The 22,875-nt window shown below is 37.6% G+C and overlaps 2 protein-coding genes across 13 annotated transcripts in view; one reads left to right on the top strand and one right to left on the bottom strand.

Annotated features, from left to right (window-relative positions):
• The window catches only part of LOC111253746 (uncharacterized), a 28,580-nt gene extending 12,216 nt beyond the window's left edge, over positions 1-16,364 (bottom strand). Inside the window, exons 1-5 of one of the 10 annotated variants that reach the window (XM_086974543.1) lie at positions 16,207-16,360; positions 15,374-15,487; positions 13,123-13,254; positions 8,365-8,444; positions 336-460 (exon numbers count right to left, since the gene is read on the bottom strand). In XM_086974543.1, the coding sequence (XP_086830669.1) occupies positions 336-460; positions 8,365-8,422 (183 nt within the window). In that variant the 5' untranslated portion in view covers positions 8,423-8,444; positions 13,123-13,254; positions 15,374-15,487; positions 16,207-16,360. Of the gene's footprint in view, positions 1-335; positions 461-8,364; positions 8,479-8,698; positions 8,750-11,381; positions 11,692-13,122; positions 13,255-15,373; positions 15,488-16,206 lie in introns of those variants that run through there. The other 9 variants (XM_086974542.1, XM_086974541.1, XM_086974540.1 and 6 more) reach the window with 9 other exon arrangements.
• The window catches only part of LOC111253745 (uncharacterized), a 159,387-nt gene that overhangs the window by 30,743 nt on the left and 105,769 nt on the right, over positions 1-22,875 (top strand). The window lies entirely within an intron of this gene.

Genomic DNA, 22,875 nt, shown 5'->3' with positions numbered 1-22,875 from the left:
CATAATGAAATTGGATTCCGACGTTATTCGTAGAAACAGACTAAATCGATCTTTTTTTCATAACCTTTAAGCTTAAAGTCGACGCTGTTTCTAAAACGACCTAGGCATTAATGCAACATCCTGCGTGAAGACTGTTCACGAAATCACTGAAATCGGCACCCCACAAAATAATTTCATTAAATTAATTAAATGTTTGAACCGTAAACCTGAATATGGAAAACCTGACCACTCCCAGTTCTAGGCGTAAATCGAACCACATAATTCGAAATAAGAATAAGAAAATTGCTTTGAAAGGGACTTGTATTCTTAGCAACAGCGCCTTCCAGTATCGCTACCTTTTTAGTGCAGTCCTTTAGACGCCCATAAGTGGGCCAGTCCATTAGGTCTTCCAACACAGCGAATTTCTTTCCACATTTATAATGCTGCCGTCGCTCGTCCAAAGTCATATTTAGGTACTTTTCTGAAATAAACAAGTGCAACAAATTAAAGAAAAAATTGCGAACTAACTAAAATGTATTATATGGCCCTCATGCCGTAAAGGTTCGAAACGCTAGGCCATGCGGTCGTTTCTTTATTCGAACATAAGATGCGGTTTTGTGGATTACATTTAACTAGTAATATTAAAAATGATAAATCTAGTTCTGCAGATTGAGTCCTTTGCAAAGTACTCAGTCAAAAAAGACTTCCTATCATTAAAACCCATGCTTATCGCAGCGATCAAAATTTCTGAAGGCTAAAAGCAAAAAGCTTCCATACACTACCAAACTTTATTTACAGTTCCATGCGAAAGTTTGTGCTATAAAATAGTAGAATTTTTCTTGTTAAACTCGTTGCAGTTTGCGAAAAAAAGACGTTGGAATAACCTATAACGAATCAAACGTAAACTATCTTAAGGACCGAGTACCACGTATAGAAGAAGTCTATTATATCAGCAAATAATACAACATCCAATATATCGTATATTTAGTTGTCCCTCAACTTATTTTACCTGTTATTTGACTTTTCCCTGTTATGTGATACGATATGGTGTTGTCGATCATTCAACTGGAAAGGCTTCATTTCGTTGATGATATAGCTATTATCAACCTTAAGTTGCCCATCAAGTCTAGTGTTATAATGCATTGCTAACTGCACAGTTTGCTATATGTCTATTGTTCAATCGCTGATATCTACTATCATTTTTCCCATCATTCTTTGGCGTATCCTCTGCTTTCGGTTTAATTATTCCGACGAACTTTCCCTAGAATTCGAATCGTGCCGCGGAGCGTCTTGTTCTTTACTGCCATTGGATCATTTACGACATCATTATTTGCAGCGTTTGGTTCCGAACTTATGAAGTGACCCTCATCAGGTTCGTTTAAGGGTCCCTGCACTACATGGCGTTTCTATTCCAATAGCCAACGCACTAACTGTACAGTGACAAGTTGAGCTTTACTGTCTGTCCATAAAAGTAGGATCAGCGCCAAATGCGTGGGAACCAGCGGTGGGAGCTTATTGGATCAGGAAACATCGTGTTTTTAATGCGGACACGTTTTGCGTCGCCTTCGTAACCTCTCGTTCTGCTCGGGCTCATTCGCTGTCATTATTGATGCGAGGCGTAACTATCTTTATGCAGCTCTACGCGAAGGTCCCTACTTATCTCGGTTCGCTCTAGGGGGTAACTTAGTGTGGACTCAGCCTGACCAGCTGCTCCTTCCATTTCCAAAGTATCGTTGACCTTTTCTGCCTTATCCGATGACATGCACGTAGATACACGCACACACTTTGCTACTGGTGGTTAACCCTAGGCAAAGGGGGATTCTGTGACCTGCAACGTGGGAGCATCGCCCAAGACTTCCTCCGCCTGTCTGTCTGTCTGTCTGTCTGTCTGTCTGTCTGTTTTTCGTTCAACTACTGAACCAGCAGCGATAAAAAACGCTGCGATAACTGCGCTTCGTTTTGCGCTCGAAAAATAGCAGCATTTAGTGAGTATGCCTGGGAGGCACCTTTCGTAATGAACGTAAGGTCCCGTCCACTATTGCAAAGACTGAAGAGAACGAACTTACCAGATCGATTACACGAAGGACGGATCGAGAAGTCCCTAAAAAGGTAATCTGCTAGAAAATACCTAGCTGGAAGATTACGGGGAGAGTGCGACCGGCGTTACGAAACGGTCTTGAAAAAGCGCTGTAACAACAGGGTAATATTCAAATTAACTGAGGCATGTCCTAAGTGTTACCCCGAAATCACTGCTGCTTGCAGTCTGAGCACTAGATCTATGTTGCTCGTTTCGTAGCAGTCTTTTCCATAATACGTATATTAAATAGAGCAGTATAGAACATGGTACAAATCTTTCCACAAGTATCGAGCTATTTAGCATTAGACATTAGATCGTTTAATATGAAACGTGACAGACTTTAGTCTCATATTTTAAGACAACACTACATTATAACAGTGGGACATGTTCAAATACCTTTTTTGCTATTCGAGCTGCACTTGTATTACTTAAAATCTGTGTCTCGTCGTTCTGTATTTTAATGAATTGTAGTGAACCATGGAAGATCGCGACATTCGAACGGGTCGCGAATATGAGTTGAACTACAATAGCAGCAACAGTTCGCTGCAAGCCGTCAATATAAGCACTGTGAACCGTGGGGTTAAAGAAACTTCAAAACGACCTCGAAAATGAGTCTCATCCAAGGATCCCGGTAGAGGTTACGTGCAACGATTTTAGAGCTCTAGTGGAAGCCGACCCATTTCAAAGAGCACGTGTGTTGGCACCCAGGTTTGTTGTATATAATAATGCTATGATTGTTCACCTTGGTCAAACGATTAGTCTGCTACAAGAGAATCCGGCGGACTTTAAAACTAAATAACTGTTGGATTACATGCCGCTAGCAGTCGTCGAAATCTACCTTGCAAATACTGCAACTTTCTAAAAAGTTGTAAATGGAAACCGGTTCAATCTAATCCAACAAAATTAATTCAAAAGAAAAACATCCTTTATTCACGGAAACGTTTTTATTCATCGAAATCTGTAGAGCCGCCAGAATTCATAAAAGATAGGTGAAGACATTCGAGACCTTAAGTTAAAGCACGGTACGTGAATGACGCCGACGTTTCAAGAACGGAAATCAGAGTGTCGAAGATCAGCAAGAAGGTCATCAGATGTAGGGATCCGGACGACAAGGACTTCTTATAAAAACAGAATTCAGAGTCTAAGGGCTCTCTCCGCAAGAACTGACATTTTATATATGATCTGTTACAGAATTATAGCTTAAATGCGAAAACTAAAAAAGACTGGTCCCCATAAATTGAATTTCTATTTGCGGAGCTGGCATCAACAAAAACCCGCCTAAAGCATACGCTCACCATTGACAAAAAAGGTTCGATCTTTATTACAAGCCGGAGCGGAGCCACGGAAGATGACAACATCTTCCTGAATATAAATTGGGTTCGGTGGCGATGTCGAGTAGGTTTATACCTTACAATAGACATTAGGGGCATTTTTGGAATAAGATAATCGCCGAAAATAAAACAATCAATGCAGCCCCTTATTTTGAGTTCCTTAAAAGGAGTACGCCAATCGAAAGCAAGCAGCGTAGTTATTTGACAACCCTACACCTCAGTGGCAAGTTTTAGTTGCTTTTTGCAAAGGGCTATGGAACGTTAGCCCTGAGCTGATTCATTCGTGTAAGTACAGGGCTTTTCGACTAGGACGACTTGTGGCCAAGTACATTTCATTATCATTTCGTCAAGAAGCATAGGAGTCAAATAGGAGTATTACACACGCGAAGGCGAATAATAGCTGTCCAGAAGCTGCCAAAGCGCTGGGACAAGTTTAATACATAGAGCCGGGTATCCCCAGGATTTATAAAAAATAAAAAACCATTCTAATCACTTTGTTTTCAAAACTTGCTATATTCCCTTCAAAGAGTCTAACAATAATAGAAATTGATTAAAAAAGCAAATAGGTGTCTCATAATTTAAGCAGAAATCCCAAACTGAGACGTAGAGACGCTTGCTTCTACGCTATAACGGCGAGCCTTACATGCACCGAATGATGATTTCGATGAAAAATGAATGAGGCCAATGGATCGATTCTATTCAACAGGCAGAACATTGGCCTAAAACAACTATATTGCTGTTTTAGTTTTCCGTATATTCGTAATTTGGTGCAGGTGTGATTCGTCTAGGTAGGGTCTGGTTTATCGATAACGGCTAGACAGTGCTGCAAAACTGATGACTTGAAGTGTCATTTATCATACATATACAAAAAAAAAAAATAACACAGATCTTACTCCTTCAATACATTTACTCAATACACAGGCTACCATACTAACGGCAGAAAATGATAAATCACTTTGATCGAAAATTTTAAAAGGATCAAGCGACGTTTTATAGACCACAAGCAGATTTTCAATATCCCAACTCGTTCGGCTGCTGACCACTCAGTCACTTGGATACATCCTAAGATAGGGTATTACATAACTTAGAATCGCAGTACCTAATAATAAAAGTTCACACTACATTAACGTCTGATTTTGTTTTAAGTTGTGCTGTAGTGGCCTGAATGCTTAGTAAACTCGAGTCGCCGTTGCCAAACATAGCGTGTATTGAGGCAGCTTGATTGGTTTAATCTAAGCCAAGTATTTTGTGCTTCGCACGGCCTATGTCCTTACAGCGAAACAAAAAAGAAAAAGTATAATCTATCATGTAAGTACTATTTTTTAAAACAATAAAATATGCCACAAGATGATCATGAGAATAATTAGAATCAAGAGCAAAGATATTGTCCTCTACAGGCGTTCTCCGAGTATGCGCCAACTATGCAAGTCGTGAATAGCAAAAAAAGCTTTTTTTGTTGAACAACTTTCTTTAAAATCGTCAAAAGTCAAAAAATCACATGGTAAAAACAAACAAAATACAGAAAATAACAGAACTCCTCTTCGTGTACAAAAGCTAGTCAATGTATCTGCTTTGCCTTGCTATAGAGCTCCATTGAATGGATCGGGTCAGGATCAAACAGAATGAAAGACGATGTTGGTGTTGTACGACGAAAACAAAGTTCTCCTCGAAAAGATAGTTTCCATTAAACATAATTTACACGTCCCGCTAAGCTTCTTTTAATAGAGGTAAATTTTCCCCTTCCGAAAATTGATTATCAATTCGAAAAATTCCCTAAGAGTTATATGTTACCCTTCTGGAGGGGAATACTTAGAATGTGTGTATCATTAATATGTAGCTCTTTCTTTCCGCGAAAGATTAACTGACAAATAGAAAATTGTCGTTTTTCTAGTCGTAAGTGTTAGCCAGTGTAGATACGGTAAAGAAAATGACTAAACAGTCAAAAACGAGTGACTAGAGGAGTGAAAGCACTGCAGGATATGCAATCAAAAGCATCAACAAAGGTCCCTGCTTTTTTCTAGCTCCCATATTCCCCATTTTTCTGTAAAGTCCAACCGATTACAGCTGCCTTATGTTAAGCTAGGTTATTCTGTTAAGGAAAAATAAAACAGTTTTGCTTGGATATGGAGCCTCTCTGATTAAAAGAAATTCATAGATTTTCGTGTTTTAACTTTAACCAGCTTTTATTAATAGCTGTAGTATTTACTAAACTAACCACTTCCTATGAATCTTCTCCTGCGTTTTTTGTGCTATTTGACTGGAAGAGGCATTTATGTATTGTGCGTTTTCTTTACCGCCCGTCACTTTATTATTAGTCATTTATTAACAATCCAGCTGGTTAAATTAATGGCTTGCTATTAAATTCTGATTCAATTTATGACCCCGCGAAGTGATAGTTCGGTTTAAGCTTCGCAAAGTATTTTGTGCGATGAGACCCACGTCAATACTTTCGCAATATTGCCTATGGATGTTAAAAATGAATGATACAAGTGTCTCTCCCATTTTGGCCTGCGTGATAACCGCTATTCACTACTTTTATTAATTCATAGATTTTTATCTTCTTCTCAGAAGAAAACTCAGAAGTATTGTTCAGGATAACAATGGTGTTTGTGGCTTACTGTACATTGCCTATGCAGAAGGCTCATTTGATCTTCAGAGCATTTTTCCTGACCGCAGATTGATAAAGGACTAGAGTTTTGAAATATCCAAAAACACCCCGTCTTTTCCACAGAACTTTTTCCATTTAAGCAGAGCCGTTAAATTATACAATGCATCATTACTTATTGAACTACACAATCAGTTTATGTTTAACATTAGCCTTTTTGATACTAATTATTATTAGCAGTTTTTTTTTTGTTTTGTAATGGTAGCTAGCATCTTCTATTTCTATTGGTTGACCTGTATAGTTAAAGACCTTTGGAATATGCGCTTATCGTTGCATAACCAGCATATCCATATATATGAGTTTATCTTTCACGCAAGATCTATATATACATATATATGCAGATAGCTGGATGATTTCGCTGCATATATTGGTGTAAAGTTAACCGTACGTAGTATTGCAACATGTACAAATGCAGTCATCACCTGTTTCGTGATACTTTTGCGACTTACAGCCTCTTCCTTCAAAGGTCTGGTAGTCTCTACGAACAGATTCAAGAACCAGTTATATTGTTTCATTTTTTTTAACTGGCATATGACGACTTCATTAGATTTATTTTTTGCGACATGTAGAAACAACAATATAATTCATGTTGTAGCCAACTGGCACATGTCGAATGTGAATTTCCGTTGCCATGAGTTTCCGTCTTCTGAGTTTCTTGACATTTCCTTATTACTGATTACGTATACCCAAACGGCCCGACTGATGACATATTCATACACTAAAACGTAAAATGAATCGTCCTACAATTATAGATCGCAATAGTCTTTGTGGATTATAAATGGAGTACCACTAAAAGCTGATGCGGCCGTGATGAAGACGGGTTACGACTGACTATTGTGATATTAAAGCTATAGATAGAAATGAATACAACAAAAGGTATCACAGTGTGAAAAACAATTTCCGAGAATTCGATAATTTTAACATTGGATTAATGATGCTCGTTGCATGTCGAAAGTTCATGTTGCAATGAATGCCAAACACACATTATAGTACAGTTGGCGTAATATATGGTTTTAATTTCATTCAATGGTGGTCTTGGTCAACGGAACATATAAGACAAATTTATTCAATCACCTAATGAAAACGCTAGTCCTGCCCAGATATCATATATTTATTAGAAGTATTTAAATTTGCCGCATAATTAAGTAGCATCAGCTGACGAAATTAACCCTGGGTGAATACTCAGTTTTGTGAAAACTACAGCTTTGAGGTAAGCACGACCATGATACGAGCGCCGAACCGGTATAAACGAACGTAAACCGTTGTCGCTACGACAAAACGATTCGTCGATAAAACGCTGGAAATCGACTTAGTATCTATGGTAAGTGTGAAGAGCTACGTGGCAACGATAAACCAAGTTTACCGTAATAATCACAGACTAGTTTGGTCGGAGCTCGCTGCATAAACACGTATCAATCTGCCCTCATCGATACTACACAGCGGCAGATGAATGCGTCCAAAGGGACCCTCTAAAGTATGCCTTATGTACATACGTATCGGCTGTACTTGTTTATGGCCTTTTTTCTGTACTTCGAAATTAATGCGTAGTTCTGGAAACAGACATCTACAGCCATAAGGAACAACGCGTTGATCATTATCATCACGAGTGACTTTTGTCCGAATTTTAATACTGCCGGGGTAAAATTCGATCAGGACCATAAAGGTGGATAATACATGGATCATCGTTGATCGACCTTCAGCCTCATTATGTAGATGCAGCTAGCGGGACGTATAAATAGCCAGTTGCTCTTTCAAATATTTTTTTCTATATTATTATATATATTGGTGATAAGTATATTCTATATTACTATATTTTCAAGCGCGTTCATAGAGACAACGAGTTTTATAACACTTGCAAAATATTGTAAATTATCTGTTAATGAATGCAACACAAAACGTATACGACGGACTTTCTAAAGCAGTGTATCCGTGTGTGTAATTCAGTTATTTATTACTACTATTAATTATGCTTTAAGGAATATCTGTATTATAGCAAGCGATTTGTTTGTAGTGTTAACTTTCGAAGCATTTTTGTGTATTTTTTTGTTGTTCTTCCGTTACTTCAGTTTTGTTTTTGTTGGCATGACAGATCACTGCATACCACTGTTAAGATCGAATTTTTACCACATAAGAAACACAGATGATTATTGATTTCGTATGATATCAAAGCGAAATAAAAGTAATATTTCTCTGCTCCGTCTAACTATTATTTAGCCAAAGTGAAAATTATTAATATATTTCACAGAAAAATTTTACCATAGAATTTCTGCACATAATTAAGAGGTCGCAGAAAAAATAATAGGTACACTAACCTCGATTAGCTACCACGTTTGGTTCGGTGGACATCGTGTGAACGTTGACTGCCTCCATTCCGCGAATACGGGTGCCGCACCTATGAAGGTATGCGAATTAAAAACCGGTATATACTTGAAAGATACACAAAAATTAATCATGGTAGTATTAGGATTCACACGAACGTAACAAATGAAACAACCACATTATGAATGAAGAGTGCATGCCAATAGAAATATGCCAGATTATCATAATAATAAGATATACTATATTTCAAAACAGCTCTTTTTGACATTATTCTTCTTTGGATATGTGTCTTTAACTATATAGCGGATAGAAAATTTGCAACTCAACTCAATGCTTGTACACTTTGTTGTTGTGTTTCCGTCGTAAGATTCCGGGACGCTTTTGGCATGACGTAGTTGAAATGTTAAAATTTATCCTTTCACTTAACTAAAACCACCGTATAGTATAAATAACTTAATGCAGTTCCGTTTTCTCCTGTTATCCTGTATTTCGAAGCTACTTAAAAGTTATTTCCACCGATCTATTTCCACTGATATAATTTAAAAAATCTGATAGAATGGATCTTCTGAAACCATGTATACATATATTTATACGAAAATTTTAACTGACAAGTTCAGGTATTAGGTGAACATGGGTAGCGTGAACCTATTCTTCTAGGCTGTGTAGCGGCCCTAACTTTTGGCTGTTGGACGCGCGCCCATCGAGACCAATGACCTCTGTGTCGATTCATTCATCCTAACAATTGCCGTCGCTAATACATTTCGCTGCTGCTTCACAGAATCCATCTCATGGGTTCACTTCAGGCGGTGGCTAGGCATAGAAGGCCAGTCGCAGTACTAAGTTAAAATAATGCAACTATGTTCTTCTTAACGAAGCACTGAAAAAACTTCACGATATATAAAGGATGAGTAGAGATGTCAGGAATAAACCTTTATCCCTAACAAGTGGATAATAGGGACGCACACTAGGGTCCAGCCTCTATAGAACTCGCCCCGTGGGATGTTACAAAGGTTTCACCTATTTCGAGAATACATGACGTGGACTAACTAAATCTTTCGAATTTTACGCGCGGCACCGCCTTTAGTCGCATTTCATTAAACGTCGTGACGCGTTTTATATCCGAAACAAAATACAGATGTACTCCGCTTCGTGCTGAGAGAAGCCATCCGTCTGAAGAAATACCAAACGGGTTAAGCACCGAATGTAAAAACTTGATACATATATTTAGGTTCTTTAGATGTCGACCCGCGGCGCGTGCGCCATGAAACATTCTTTTTTCTGGTCGTTTCAAACACTACCATTAGACGAATCGAACAGGCAACGGTCATCTCACTTACATATATTTGGACTGTGAATAAAAAACATAGCATTTATGTCTCGTTGTCCCTACCCATTTTTTCTCGCTTTATCTTATATTACACTCCATTCTGAGAATTGGGGAAAATAGGAAAGCTCAAGGTGAAAAAACAGTGAAAATTATGGTGTCTTAGATCTAGGCCTCAAAACTAAGTAAAAATCCTTTAAACCACCAAAGTACATAAGCCGCTCCCGTAAGACAATCCCTTGTGGGTCAGCTAAAATTTCTTGTCATTGTAAAAATTCTTCGCGATTTTTATTCCGTACTTGAAGTGCTATGCATTAGGTATGTCATGTGTTATTTCGACTATGAATAAATCATATCAACATCGTTTTTGCGAGACCTGAACATTGACGCTAACGGAGAACGTAAACCTTCAAAAAGGCCACTGGTTAAAGCTTCGAAACTTGCAAAAATCATTATTTCACTTCCAACTAATGCGTTTAGCTTTCAGCGACGTCATTTGTAAAGCAATCTTCAGTAAAGCATAAACGTCGTTTATCGTATGCCAGTAAGCCTAGCATCAACAATTTTCTTTTTCTTATGAACGAATATTTACTAATCCTAGTCATTCAAGAAGGATAATTTGGCTGAGGAGCTCAGAGACCAACGTTTCGTGCGATACTCCCTTTTTTTAGGATAACAAAACGGAAAGCTGTACGACTATTTCAAATACTTCAGGCTGCTCCATGTCGAATATAAAAGGTGGTCGATCAAGCAAATCATAGCTTGAGCGTAAATGAAAGAAATATTCCCGAGTTTATATACAACTACCAACTTCCAAATGCCTCAAGATTTCAACATTGGCTACAACGACGTATAGATTTCCATTCTCTACTTTATTAGTCTCAGTTATGACACAAAAATTATATCATATGTTATCACTTCTGTTATATTTTTCCAGAATATAAAATAACCCGCCTTTGAAAAATGATACGGCTAGCAAAATAAATATACTTTTGCATGTAAACGACACTACGAATGTAAGTATATTATCTACGTATTTAAAAACAATCAGTCTATCATTAAGTTTCATTTAGTTCAAATATAAATTTTTGTAGTGTGTACAAATTAAATTCTTCTAATAAATCTTTAATAAAACATTACACCCTTTTTAGCGACATGAAAGGTGGCCATGTAATACAACTACTTTTGCATTAGCTTTATGTGAAGATAACAATGCCAAGTTTGTGTATGTGTGTAAGCAAAACTAACAAAATAAAATGTGTCCCTTGTGGCACATACAAATCGAAACAATAACCAATGATCAATCATCTGCCAGAATAAAATAAGAGTACACCATTAGCATTTCATGTTCTTGTCAGTACCGCTTAACAATTAAAAAATGTATATATATGCAAAATAGACAAAAATGTCAGAATACTCATTTAACCTTAAAAACTCAAATGAACAACAAAGAATAGGCCCATTTAAATCAGTTAAGGTTATCTACGGTTTCGTCCGAAATCCATACATTAAGCTACTTGTAGCTCGAGGCAGTTCAATTCGAAAACATCCAAATATTGTGTTCGATTTGCTATGACGAAAAAGCGATAGAAATGCATGAATGAAAAGGCTAACAGGAGTGCAGAATAAAGCGTTTTTCTTCGTGTTAGTCAAAAAGAAGCTTCAGAAACCGTAACATATATTTGCCTGAATAGCACAGATGAAGAATTAAGCAGAGTACGCAACAACATTCGGTCACTCACGCAGCAGCGTCTGAAGAGCACAAACAAATTAAGCACACAGATTGAGCAGTCCCCGACGGTGTCTAAGGACAGCTGCAACTTGTATTTTTAATGTGACGATAATAAAAGTAAAACTAGCCAGTAACATCCGCACGATTTCTACCAGGTGCATTGATTTCTACAGCGTTTGCTTAGAACACCCGTGGAAAACTGTTCTTATGTTTCTCCGTTCCGCGCGCCAGCAACCTCAGTGGCGTGAAATATAAACAAACACAATGAGACGAGACTGAATGAATGTATTTCTAAAAAGCGATTGCTTACTAGATTTAGAATGTTATTTCGCCTTATGTACACACGGAGCACCAATGTATAGCTTCTAATCAAGGAAAAATTTATGTGAATAAACCAGTCGCTCTGTTTAGTTAGTAACGCGTTGAATATCCATTTATTTCGGATCTTAAACTAAGAAATGTACTTGTTGTATACTTTGCACAATTTTTGTTTATCAATATTCTCTAACATAATTCGAAGTACGACCATTAGCAGGATTTAAACGCTAAATTGTTTTGCACTTCTTTAGAATTTCAGCCTTTGCTCAATGGAATTAAATATCTGTACATTCAATCGTGTTTAATTAATACGGATTTCTCTAATGTTTTACTGAAAAACATGTACTATAAAGACAGCGGAATTTGGCAAAGAGCCAATAGAATTATACATTGTAAGGGCATAAAATGTGGCAGATTTTTTATGATGCTGGATTAAGAATGAGTAATATAGGCAACAGCATGTCACAGATAGTTGTGCGCATATACAAAGAAATGAGTGAAATGGAATATGTCACGTGTAAAATTTTAGGTAATGGTACCGTAAAAGAGCCTGGTTGGGCTTCGATTGGCAGTTGAGTGATGTTTGACATATAACTTATCTGAATATCATATCACGTTTTCTTTTTTTAAACACACCTATCAAAAGTCAATTTTCAAGACGGAGCCAGAAACCTCCAGTTTAAAAATCAGTCATTTATTCTATTAGAATAAAATGTTTCAAGTTTTACGTCCGTTACTTAAACCGTTAGACGTTGTTTTACACAGCTTGCTCCCAGCGCAAAAAGAAGCGTGTCTACCCTCTTTCCCCCCTACGGATTCAAATCTGGAGCATCGTTTGCTTCTAATTTTAGTAAGCAAACATTTGACAATTGCTCCATTACAGGGACATTTATTCTCTTTGTGACCGAGTCTCTACATTATTGATCTTAAGCTTTGCTAGATAACGGCAGATGTTAATGAAATAGCCTCTCAGCGCATTACTCAACTATAGCAGGAAAATATAATTATAAAATTAGCAGCTCTAGAAACTAATCATAGAATTTATTCGATATAACTTATCGATGCAAGGCAGATATAAACGCTTTTTTTTTTTTGTTTTCTAAATGAGAAACAATTATCTGTAGATTAAACCCTGATAAAATAATCCGAGTAGAAAACAGCAAGCCATTCTAGACAATTTTCTAAATAAAAACAGAAAAAAAATAAACACCACATAACATACAATGTAAAATATTCTTCATCAGAGAACACGTTTGTTTTTGTACATCTTTCAAATCAATGAGATCGCCATTAACGACCCTCTGTGCAAATGGATTAACAACTACGCCTACATAATTTTAATTGCTGAATATTAGCGTGTGATTTTATTCGCTGTACCTGTATGGTGACTGGTGGAGATTTTGTCATTTACGAGGACAGATAACAGCGGCCTGTTGCTACTCTCTGGTCCATCACCACAACCTCAGACATGATGAGCATACAATGGATGCCCACTGGGGCCTATGCACACTAAACGCAAATCGGATATCAAATCAAATTCAGGGAATCTGCCCGTACAAACTAGCTGCGCCCGAAGTTAGATAACTCAAATTACCTTGGGCGAAATTAATTTGCAAATAAAGCGTCCGTTTTTACTACGCCGCTGCCCACTTACTTGAAGCTGGCAGGTACATAGTTATGCCCCATCATGTAAATTTATTGAAGTAAAGTCAACAATCACAAATAATTTTTAAAGTTGCTTTTACCGAATAACGTATTCTGTTAAAAAAAAAAAATGAATGCTTCGAAAGTATCTATAGAATGCGTTTAAAGCGGTTTTTAGTTATATAATATAGTACAGGTCTAACACATTAGACATGTATTTAAAAAATATCATACATGTTGGTCAAACGCAAAGATTTTCACGTATTTAATTAGGATAATTTGTTCTCCTACATCAACCGCCTACTTTGACTTCGACCATTCGTCAAGTAGCTATTATTTGACAACATTATACGAGCTATAAAAACGGTAGCGGAGTCCCTCCTCTATAACCCAACAAAAGAGCGATGCTGTATACGATTGCTGGAGCACAAACGCGCTATAATTTTATTCGTCTTTTTTAAAGATTTACGTTTATATTAATAGTTGAAGCACAACAAGTGTTCAAACTTTCAAAAGTCCTGGCCTTACGAACAGGTTCGCGGCTTTTATCGAACAAAACTAAGGGTAAACATGGGTTTTAACATGGTTACATTATAATGTAGCGTTACTGTGAAGCCGTAACGAATCAAACTTTTTGCCCTGTCCAACGATGACTGATGTGAACAATACCTTCCATTTTGGCAAATCGGAAAGGTATAGCAGATCACAACAATCAATATATGGAGCATGTATTTAGATACTGCGAGAACGAGTCCAATAGAGGAACGAAAAAGTTCAACTGACCCTATGCCTCGTTGAGTTAGCTTCATGTGGTACGTTTTCCATTCTTTAATCTACCGCGTTGAATAAAATATAATGGCATGCTAATAAGCGCTATCTCAGACAGGGATTATGCGGTCAATGGTTAACTAATTATGATACGAACAAATCTATCTAAATTTTGCATATCGAATATAAAGGTTTTCATTATCTAGATCATTCAAGGTCTAATACCATCGGTGCTTTCTTCAGATGTGAACAATTTGATAACCCGGTCTGTCGACCAACAATGAATTGTTGTCTTCAAACGTTACCTCATGATTCGGCGCTCTCTCTACACAAACAATGCTGCATCGGTTTCTAGTAAACATAAACATATTACAGAGATCATCTGCGCCGTTTTTGGGTAAACTAGGGAGAATTTCTTAAATTCTTTCTACACTCGATATATCTTTGCTAAAATGAAATATATCGAGTCAAACTACGTCGCTCTCCAACAGTTTGCCTTGTGAAAAAGTTACTCCTAGCTAATATCAACGTATTACCGAAAACTAACAAACCGGATTCGTCATCGAGTCTAGCATCTCCATCGTCTGCAGAGGTTTTAAAATACTTGTACATGTGATTTGTGCTCCGAATTTTTCGAAGTAAACTGCACACAGAGTTACGCTCATTTTAGTCTTACATTGATTGTATGAAAATGTAAAAAATCCTGTATTAGATAGATGCAATTATTTACTAAACTTTATAATCAGAATGCTAACATCCCCAACTCTTGTATAGTATAAATGGATGTTAGCATTCTGATTATATTGGCTATTTACTCTGTCTAATGAACATTTGCAAGGGCTTTCACATTTGACATTACTCTTGACTTCAGTAAAGTGTCAGTAGATCCCTTGCCAAGGGCAAAATCCCGTATTACTTAAAACCGCACCCGGCATTTCAGCTGAGTTAACTGCAGTCCTCAATCGTACAAACGCTAAATGATGACCGTAAAAACAACCTTAGCCAAAGTGTACTAGGAGCTTGTTTCTTTCAAAGTTACAGTATTTTTCTATTCAATATGCAACTAATGACAAGTTAATTTGACTCGTCTTGACATCTCACAAGTATAATTCTCTAGCACCCAATGCAAAACCCATAATCGAGGATAACTTATTGAAGTTAAAACATATACGATTTATTCAAATATTAATTTGAATTAAACAAAAAAACACTTCACCTTTGTAAGTAACATGCTACATGAGGGTGTTTCTCGAGACAACTCCTCGTCTGCAACAACTTGTTACAACAAGTAATCTATCCTTCCGAATCGTGCGTAACGCATTATGATTCTCTACAATAAAAACAGGTTTATCAAGGTTTAGCTAAGCGAGATTAGGCTCTAAGATGGTTTCATCCATTTCACAACCAACGGGGCTCATTATGGCCTAGGGCAAATACAGCGTAAAGCGATAAATGTTCGTTTCACTGGATAGAATCGCGTTTCCCTTTGACGCTAAAGAGCTCGGCTGTTTACGTTTTGCCAGTCTGCAATGGCTAGCCTCCTATTTAATGTTTGCCTTGTTTTGTTTGTTGCCTGGCAGCTGGAGGGTCACCCAACAATACATACTGAATTATCACTTGTATTCTAGAAGTTCTTATTTCTCATCTACTTTTTTACTTAGCTATTGACGCACGTATAAAACTACAATAACCTCAATTGTACAATACAGCTGAGGTTATAAAAATTGGTGCTATGGCCTTTTCAACACCTGTGAAGAAAGAATACTATTTCCGATCATGTTGACAAGCTTTAAGCTTTACAGTCATATTCCGAACTCGCCTAAACGCTGTAGTTTTCTCAGTGTTATATCATATGTTAATCAAACGTTCCGATCACATAAGGTGTTGTTATCGGGACTTACTTTTTGATTTTAGTGACTTTCTTTCAATTCACAACACTCTGACCGTCAGATAAATATAACTAAAAAAAAAAGAGATGTTTTTAACTCCCCTTGAATCATCATCTGTTTTAATAAGAGTAATAAAATCTAGGCAATTCATGAGACTCACCGCGGTTTCATCCTCATGCACGAAGGATTCATATGATACAGTTAGGAAGTCTGGCCTTAGCGGCAACTTGTAATAGGTTGAACTGGGTTACGTCCTATCGTTTTACTACACGTTTTACCACACTACAGATTTGTGCTAAACTGATTCGAGGTCTGTTCACCAGCTAGAACGGCGATAAGCCCTCACCCGCTCCTGAGGAGCACCAAATGCCGCCTATTTTGTGAGCGATTCACACAGACTTGCACTACTTCTCTGCAGCGCCTTCCCTTGGGACGATTCCACTAAACCGAAATATTGACTACCCGAAGTGATTCTATGAAGCACTTTTGAGGGGAGGGTCCTGAATCATGATATATAGATACAAAATGGGTGTACTCAAGTAAGGAATGATGTTTGTTGACCTGTGGCTTCAATCCCCATAGCCTTTACAGTTAGCATATATATATATATATATACATATATATATATATATATATATATATATATATATATATATATATCGTTATATTGTCATATCCGTAGACATGTCTCGTGAGCCTTGCAGTGTAACACACTGGAAATAGCGGAATCGGTGGAAGTTTTTACAGGTTTCTGTGACAAAATATTGCAGTTAGTGAAATTGGTCAACTTAGAGGTATCTACCTAGATCCAATTTAACCTAAAATAACGCTTGATTCGTTTATTTTTCGAAAGCAACCATCCAGTTAGCAATAGATGACAGCTGACGGGTTACATAAGAAATTTATCAGACTGTCGTTAACAAATACGATTGTCTGGAGTCGTGTATGAAAACGAATTTTATTGGATTATATCAACAAAAAAAAAACGACATCGACTGACTCTAGACTACGATCAACGCGATTTGTGTCTTCGTGCTACCGGACCAAATAAAAAATGGGTGACTCCATGACCGTACGGTATAGTTTTGGACATTTACTTCTATTGGCTTTAAAATACATGTGAAGTATGTGTCTGAATACCGTAAAGGCGTAGATTTCAATGCAAGCCATCAGATTGCATAACACTGAGATGAGCACGAGTTACTCAGATTCAGTCTATAGAAGCTTTAATAGATTAGAGTGAAGTTAAGAGATAGTTTTCCTAGCAAACGAAAATGCAGCATTGGACTCGAATTTTAGTAGCAATTTAATGTATTACGTATTAGCTGTCACCTTCCATGGTCTGTTGTCATTTCTCGATCAATTTATTTGCTCTTTCTGGTCGAGCCAGCTTTTGAGGCATTGTCTGCTATCAAATATCCTGGTACGAACCACATTTTGCAATGATCGAAAAAGATGGTAATGCGTTTGCGTGAAGTCTAAAGAATGTAATGGCTTAGAAAGGAACTGCCACTCAGGCCCTCGCAACGCGGCATTTACCAATCTTGGCCATATATAATTTTGCCTATTTGATTTCTTCTGTTGGCTAACTTCCTTCAGTCGATCTAACGATTCGTTCTTGCTGGATGCCATTTGTCCAGTGTAATGCCTAAAGACTTAAGGACCGACCGTAAGAACCTAAATAGCTGGACCACATACAGATCCTTGTCGATCGTGTCGTTCTTTTCAAGCACTTTATATAAGACTTTTTCAATTTTACCGGATGCAAATTATATTCGTTCTGGGATGGGCATCTTTCTCAGCTCCCTTCCACGGTTGCTCATGCTTTTTTCTGCTTCGTATCAACGTAGAGGTAGAACCGCGGTCCTTATCGACCTCATATGGCAAATACAAAATCCCTTTACAGGTTCAGGGTTCCGCGTTTGATGATCGTGATGAACTCCTCTGGGCAATTTTCTCAGCCTTAAAGCCTCCGCTAGATACAGCACAGATATTCTGGGCTGATAGTTTTCTGGCCCCGGAAAAGGGGAAATAGAGTAAATGTCGAAAAGGCATGTTTGTAATTAGGAACATTAACCCTTTGAATCCTGAACTTGGCTTAAATTTGCCTTGATAGTAGATACGATGAGCTTGAAAAATAAACAGAGAGAGAGCATTTTTAAATCATGTATGGTTGTTTTTCTTTAATTACGCATGTCTTGCAGTTTACGTCGTTGATAGAACTTGAAGTAGCGATCCCTCTCTGTTCAAACGGCCGTGCTGACAACTGGAACTCAAATGGGGTTTAGGAGGACACCAAGAGTGGAGAGGCACGAGCAAAAGGGAACTTAAAAATATGATTAATTATTACTAAAATAACTAGAATAATATTAAAATTCTTGCGCGCACATTTGCGTACACTACCCGTCGTTTTCTATGCTTCGTAAGTATTCTGATAGCATTTATCAATTGTACTGATTATGGCTAATACAAGAGCATCAAGGAAAGCTAGACATAAATCCCTGTGGAATCATCCAGTTGAGTGGTGGGTATACACCAGGCCAAAGGACGCATATGCTGCGCCGTTCAAATAACTAATTCAAATGAATCAATATGATGATATAGGTTTTTCGTGAAATTATTACGTATATTGAAAATCTGTAAACTGTATTAAGTCTAAGTGTGAATAAGCCAAGAAACCCAAAAATCGCATAGATTTTATGTCAGCTAGAATGAAACGCTATTATAAAGGTTGACATATTTATGAACTTCTATAAAGGTCTAATAAGCTCTGTCTCATATAGAACGACTTCCTAGGGTCATCAGCAGAAAGTTGACTAGCCTCAGACATTTGATTCTAAGATGATTTCTAGAAACCTTAGTTTTATGTGTTTTTTTTTTTGGATGCTTTTTTTGTTAGACTCAACATTTAGGTTGCGATTTGATGTTTTATAATCATACGCAGGCAATCCTATGTCGGGACTCTAGATTGACAATTCCTTGTTAATAATTGACCAAGGTCAGACATGACACCTCAACTTTGACCGTTGCAGACTCTTATCAACCGGCCCTGATATTCTCCTGGGACCAATGAGCTGATTAGCAATTTCAGTTATTACTCATCCCTCTCTAACATTTACTTCTCTTACGGAACGGCATTAGTCTGACACCCATGAGGCCATTGCCAGAAGGGCAGAGCTGTTCCCTGGCATACCAACCATTGCCTCGGTCATGCTAAACAGTTCAGGTTATTAATAGGTACTAATGAACCTTATTTCTTGAACATCTACGACATTTGGTTAATCTATAGAACATGATCAAGCTAGAAGATGAGCGACGGTCAAACTATGAGCGTCGCGGGAAACTTCTAGGGATATCTTCAGCCACATTTGTCAATGACAAAGAAATAGCGAATACGGCTTCAAACCAGGATTTTTCTGTTATGTATTTAACTCATCTTTGTTTTGTTCGTTATCCTTAAATTATTTTGTTTCGTTCGTTATCCTTAAATTATTTTGTTTCGTTTTGAACATACTTCGATCGTTTTAAAATGTTTTTCCGTGAATTTGTTTTTTAATACAACTTTTCAATCTATTAATTTCCTTCGTATTCGCAGCGCTTCTATTTTTATAAAATGTGTAAATTGTCATTTATATTTAAAATAGGGCATCTGCCTTAAAAGCTAGGCTCGAACAAAATAATTTCCACGGAGTGGAAAGAGCCTTCCGTTGGAATATAACCTTTAGTCACTAACGGCCCATGTTAGTTATTATTCGACTTCCCTCTAAAATGCGTTAACCGCATGCAACAACAGAAACGAGGAAAGGCACGCAGCAGGGAGTATTTCTGCCTCGAAGATTTGAAAGGGCACATGCAGGGTTAGTTCCAGTTTCCGCTCATTTTTCGCCGTATTTTTGTCCTTGCAAGTTGTTATCGTCATCTACCCATTATTGACCCGACCTTCCAAACAAATTTGATCACGTGTCCAGGTAACAAAATGAAAACGCAGTTACTTATTAGAGAGGAATTCTTTGGAGAGGAACTTGTGCATATACTGCGTAGCTAATCTTGAGGAAAGCTGCAGAGAGAGGAATCTCTGTCGTAACTCATTTAGCCTATTTGACAAGAGTCAGGCACCTTGGATTATATCTACAACCCATAACGGGTTCTGCCCCAACCAGGAATGTTGCTGAGCGTTCGCGATACTCTAGAGGGCAGGGGTCAATGGAAGGCCAAGGGGCGAGAAAGGTATTCTGCGGCGGGCGGATCACGTCATACACTGTATGTCTAGCTGTCGCCAATGCCCGTATTCCTTCAGCCCATCTCATCCTCACTCCCCCCCTTTGCGTCCACAGTGTTCCAGTTGCTGCCTGCTATGTCTGCCACCATTAATTAGAATAGCGTAACAACACGGCCGAGCATTTGCGCGTTAGCCAGTGCCATCGTCGGTTGAGAAAAATAAATTAATCCTACTATTTATCAGAACAACAGCTTTTGTTTGTTTGCAGCTTATTTCCGTTGGCTTTATGTCACCGCATCGTCGCTAAATTGTCTGTCACTCCTAACTATCCTGGAATTACTGGTTAAAGGAGCTGTTTAGTAAATCACAGGTCGCAAAGGAAGTTAGAGGTCAGATGTTTGTCGACGTTGCAGTATGGCTCGAAGTTATTTAGATAGATTTTACGTACTTTATATGTCGGCATATTGGGATGTATCACATTAGCATCGACTCATAAAACTAAAGTGTAAAAGACTGGCGGTTGTCTTTGTTAAGTACATGATTATGTTACTGTATGGAATATAAGCTATCAAGTTTTTTTATGAACGTCCGGCGGAAGTTGTTTGTCCGTTTACAACTCAGCTATAGTGACAAAACGCTCAGTAGTTTATAACTAGTTGAAACCGTTCGTAGCCGAAGATTGAACAACGCGGTCGAATCCAGGATTTTCTATTTGATACGGTTATCTCTATACGATTAAGTAATATCGATACGTAACGCATCGAAATTCATTGAACTTTTGAAATTTGTCGTCGAAGCCCGCGGCGGATTTCCTAAATTGCGGCATCAACGATACAAATTTCTTACCGGAAACGGTACTGTATCGTCGTCGAAAGGTGAATACGTATAAACGTGTTAAACATACAGTGCGTTGAAAGCGCAGTATAGCTTTACTGTTTCGTTGAATATTAGAGCAGCTGTCGTTGATTTTCCCATAAATAACCTGCATTTCATTGTTACTTCTAAATGCAGATCCATATCTACTAGGGTCTTGAGTTCGAACTGGCCTATTGTACTAACAACTTAATGAACCTAGAAGCCATTAGGTGAAGTTTTACGCGATCCAGATCTTGGATGCAGTTTTGCGGATTTGTATGTCCATTCTACGATTTTTATATATTTAGCATATTCTATAATAATCTCGATTCAGAAAACGATTTTCATGTAGTATATGTCATAAGACATAATTGAAGGCTAAATGAATATATATTTTGAATCATTTCATTAAATAGGTACTCAAGTGACACATGAAATTTATAGCATATAAAAATATGACCCAATATACGTGTATAAAATAAGTAAGTATGGCATAAGGCTGAGTTGAGTAGTATAGGCCGCAAAAAAAAGATGTAATCCCAGCGGCGACTACTAGACTATGTTTTAGGCAAAAAATTGTATATAGATAAATTTTATTGTGCTAAGACTGAGAGCTGTTATGTCGACATTCAGGTTTAGTCCGCTAATTTACTTTTCATCCCGCCAAGTACATTGTTTCTTTTGTGTACCACGTACGCATTGCACAACATATCATCTACTACTTTTTATATATTTTTTGTAACCGCAAATCAGTATAGCAAAAGGCCGTGTTGAAGGGGGCAGGGCAACATTGTCCACGTTGTTGTCGTGGATGTTTCTTGCTTCAACATATTGAAATATTGCTAATTCTTACAAGCATTCAGCGAGAAGAAGTATTCTCAGAATTTTCAGCGAGGGTAGAACGTGTTGCACGTTCAGTGTGTACACCCGTACTGGTACGTAAATATAATCATACAGGAAACAGAAAATATCTTTAAGTATAATAATACGTTCGGAGTCTTCGGTCCGCAATTTGGTCTCGTTAATAATAACTTCGAAAACAGCTGTTACCTAAATTTTCGCTAACTCTGAAAAACGACATTGTTGTACTCAGGACCTCGACCAAAAATTAATGCGTACTTTAATTATAGTTTAGTAAATAAAAAATTGCTAGTAAACGAATGCAGGGGTAAAGTTTTAATCACGGGAAATATGGATATCGGATCTGAGCTTGATATACGATTTTTAGTGCTGATTAGGTAGTATAGGGGTCATTTTACGTTATGGGTTCAGACGAATGAAATCTTCATGGGTGAGGTACAGTCATTAAACACACCTCTTCTATCTGACTAAGCCTTAAATCCTGCTTATGGAACGGTGAGGATCAATTGAAATGATTGTGGATAGCAGTGAGTCTTCTGCAGTTAGTCGCGATCAAGAGCGCCTTATTTTCCAAGAACATATAAGGAGAATAGCACTCTGCAATAACAAACGACGTCGTCATTCAGGTTTGACAGTGTTGGTCTACTATTGATGCATCGTATAGGCCAAACTTCTATAATACAGTGATAAGGTATCCGGATATTTGATGTTAATTGGAAAACAGAGCATTTATAAACATACCGATTTATGACCGTTGAGTAAGAAATTATCTGTCCGATAATCGATTTTCCCCCGTCTAAGCACACGACAGATCACTAATCAAAATCGAAAATTTATTGAGAAATAGAGTCGTCTATAATATGAATTTGCTATGTACAATATACCGGTTACTCC

Source organism: Varroa destructor, unplaced genomic scaffold, assembly GCF_002443255.2.
Source record: "Varroa destructor unplaced genomic scaffold, Vdes_3.0 BEIS01000007.1, whole genome shotgun sequence".
Lineage (NCBI taxonomy): Eukaryota > Metazoa > Arthropoda > Arachnida > Mesostigmata > Varroidae > Varroa > Varroa destructor.
The sequence above is the reverse complement of the archived record's forward strand: the minus strand, read 5'-3'. Positions and strand labels throughout refer to the sequence as shown.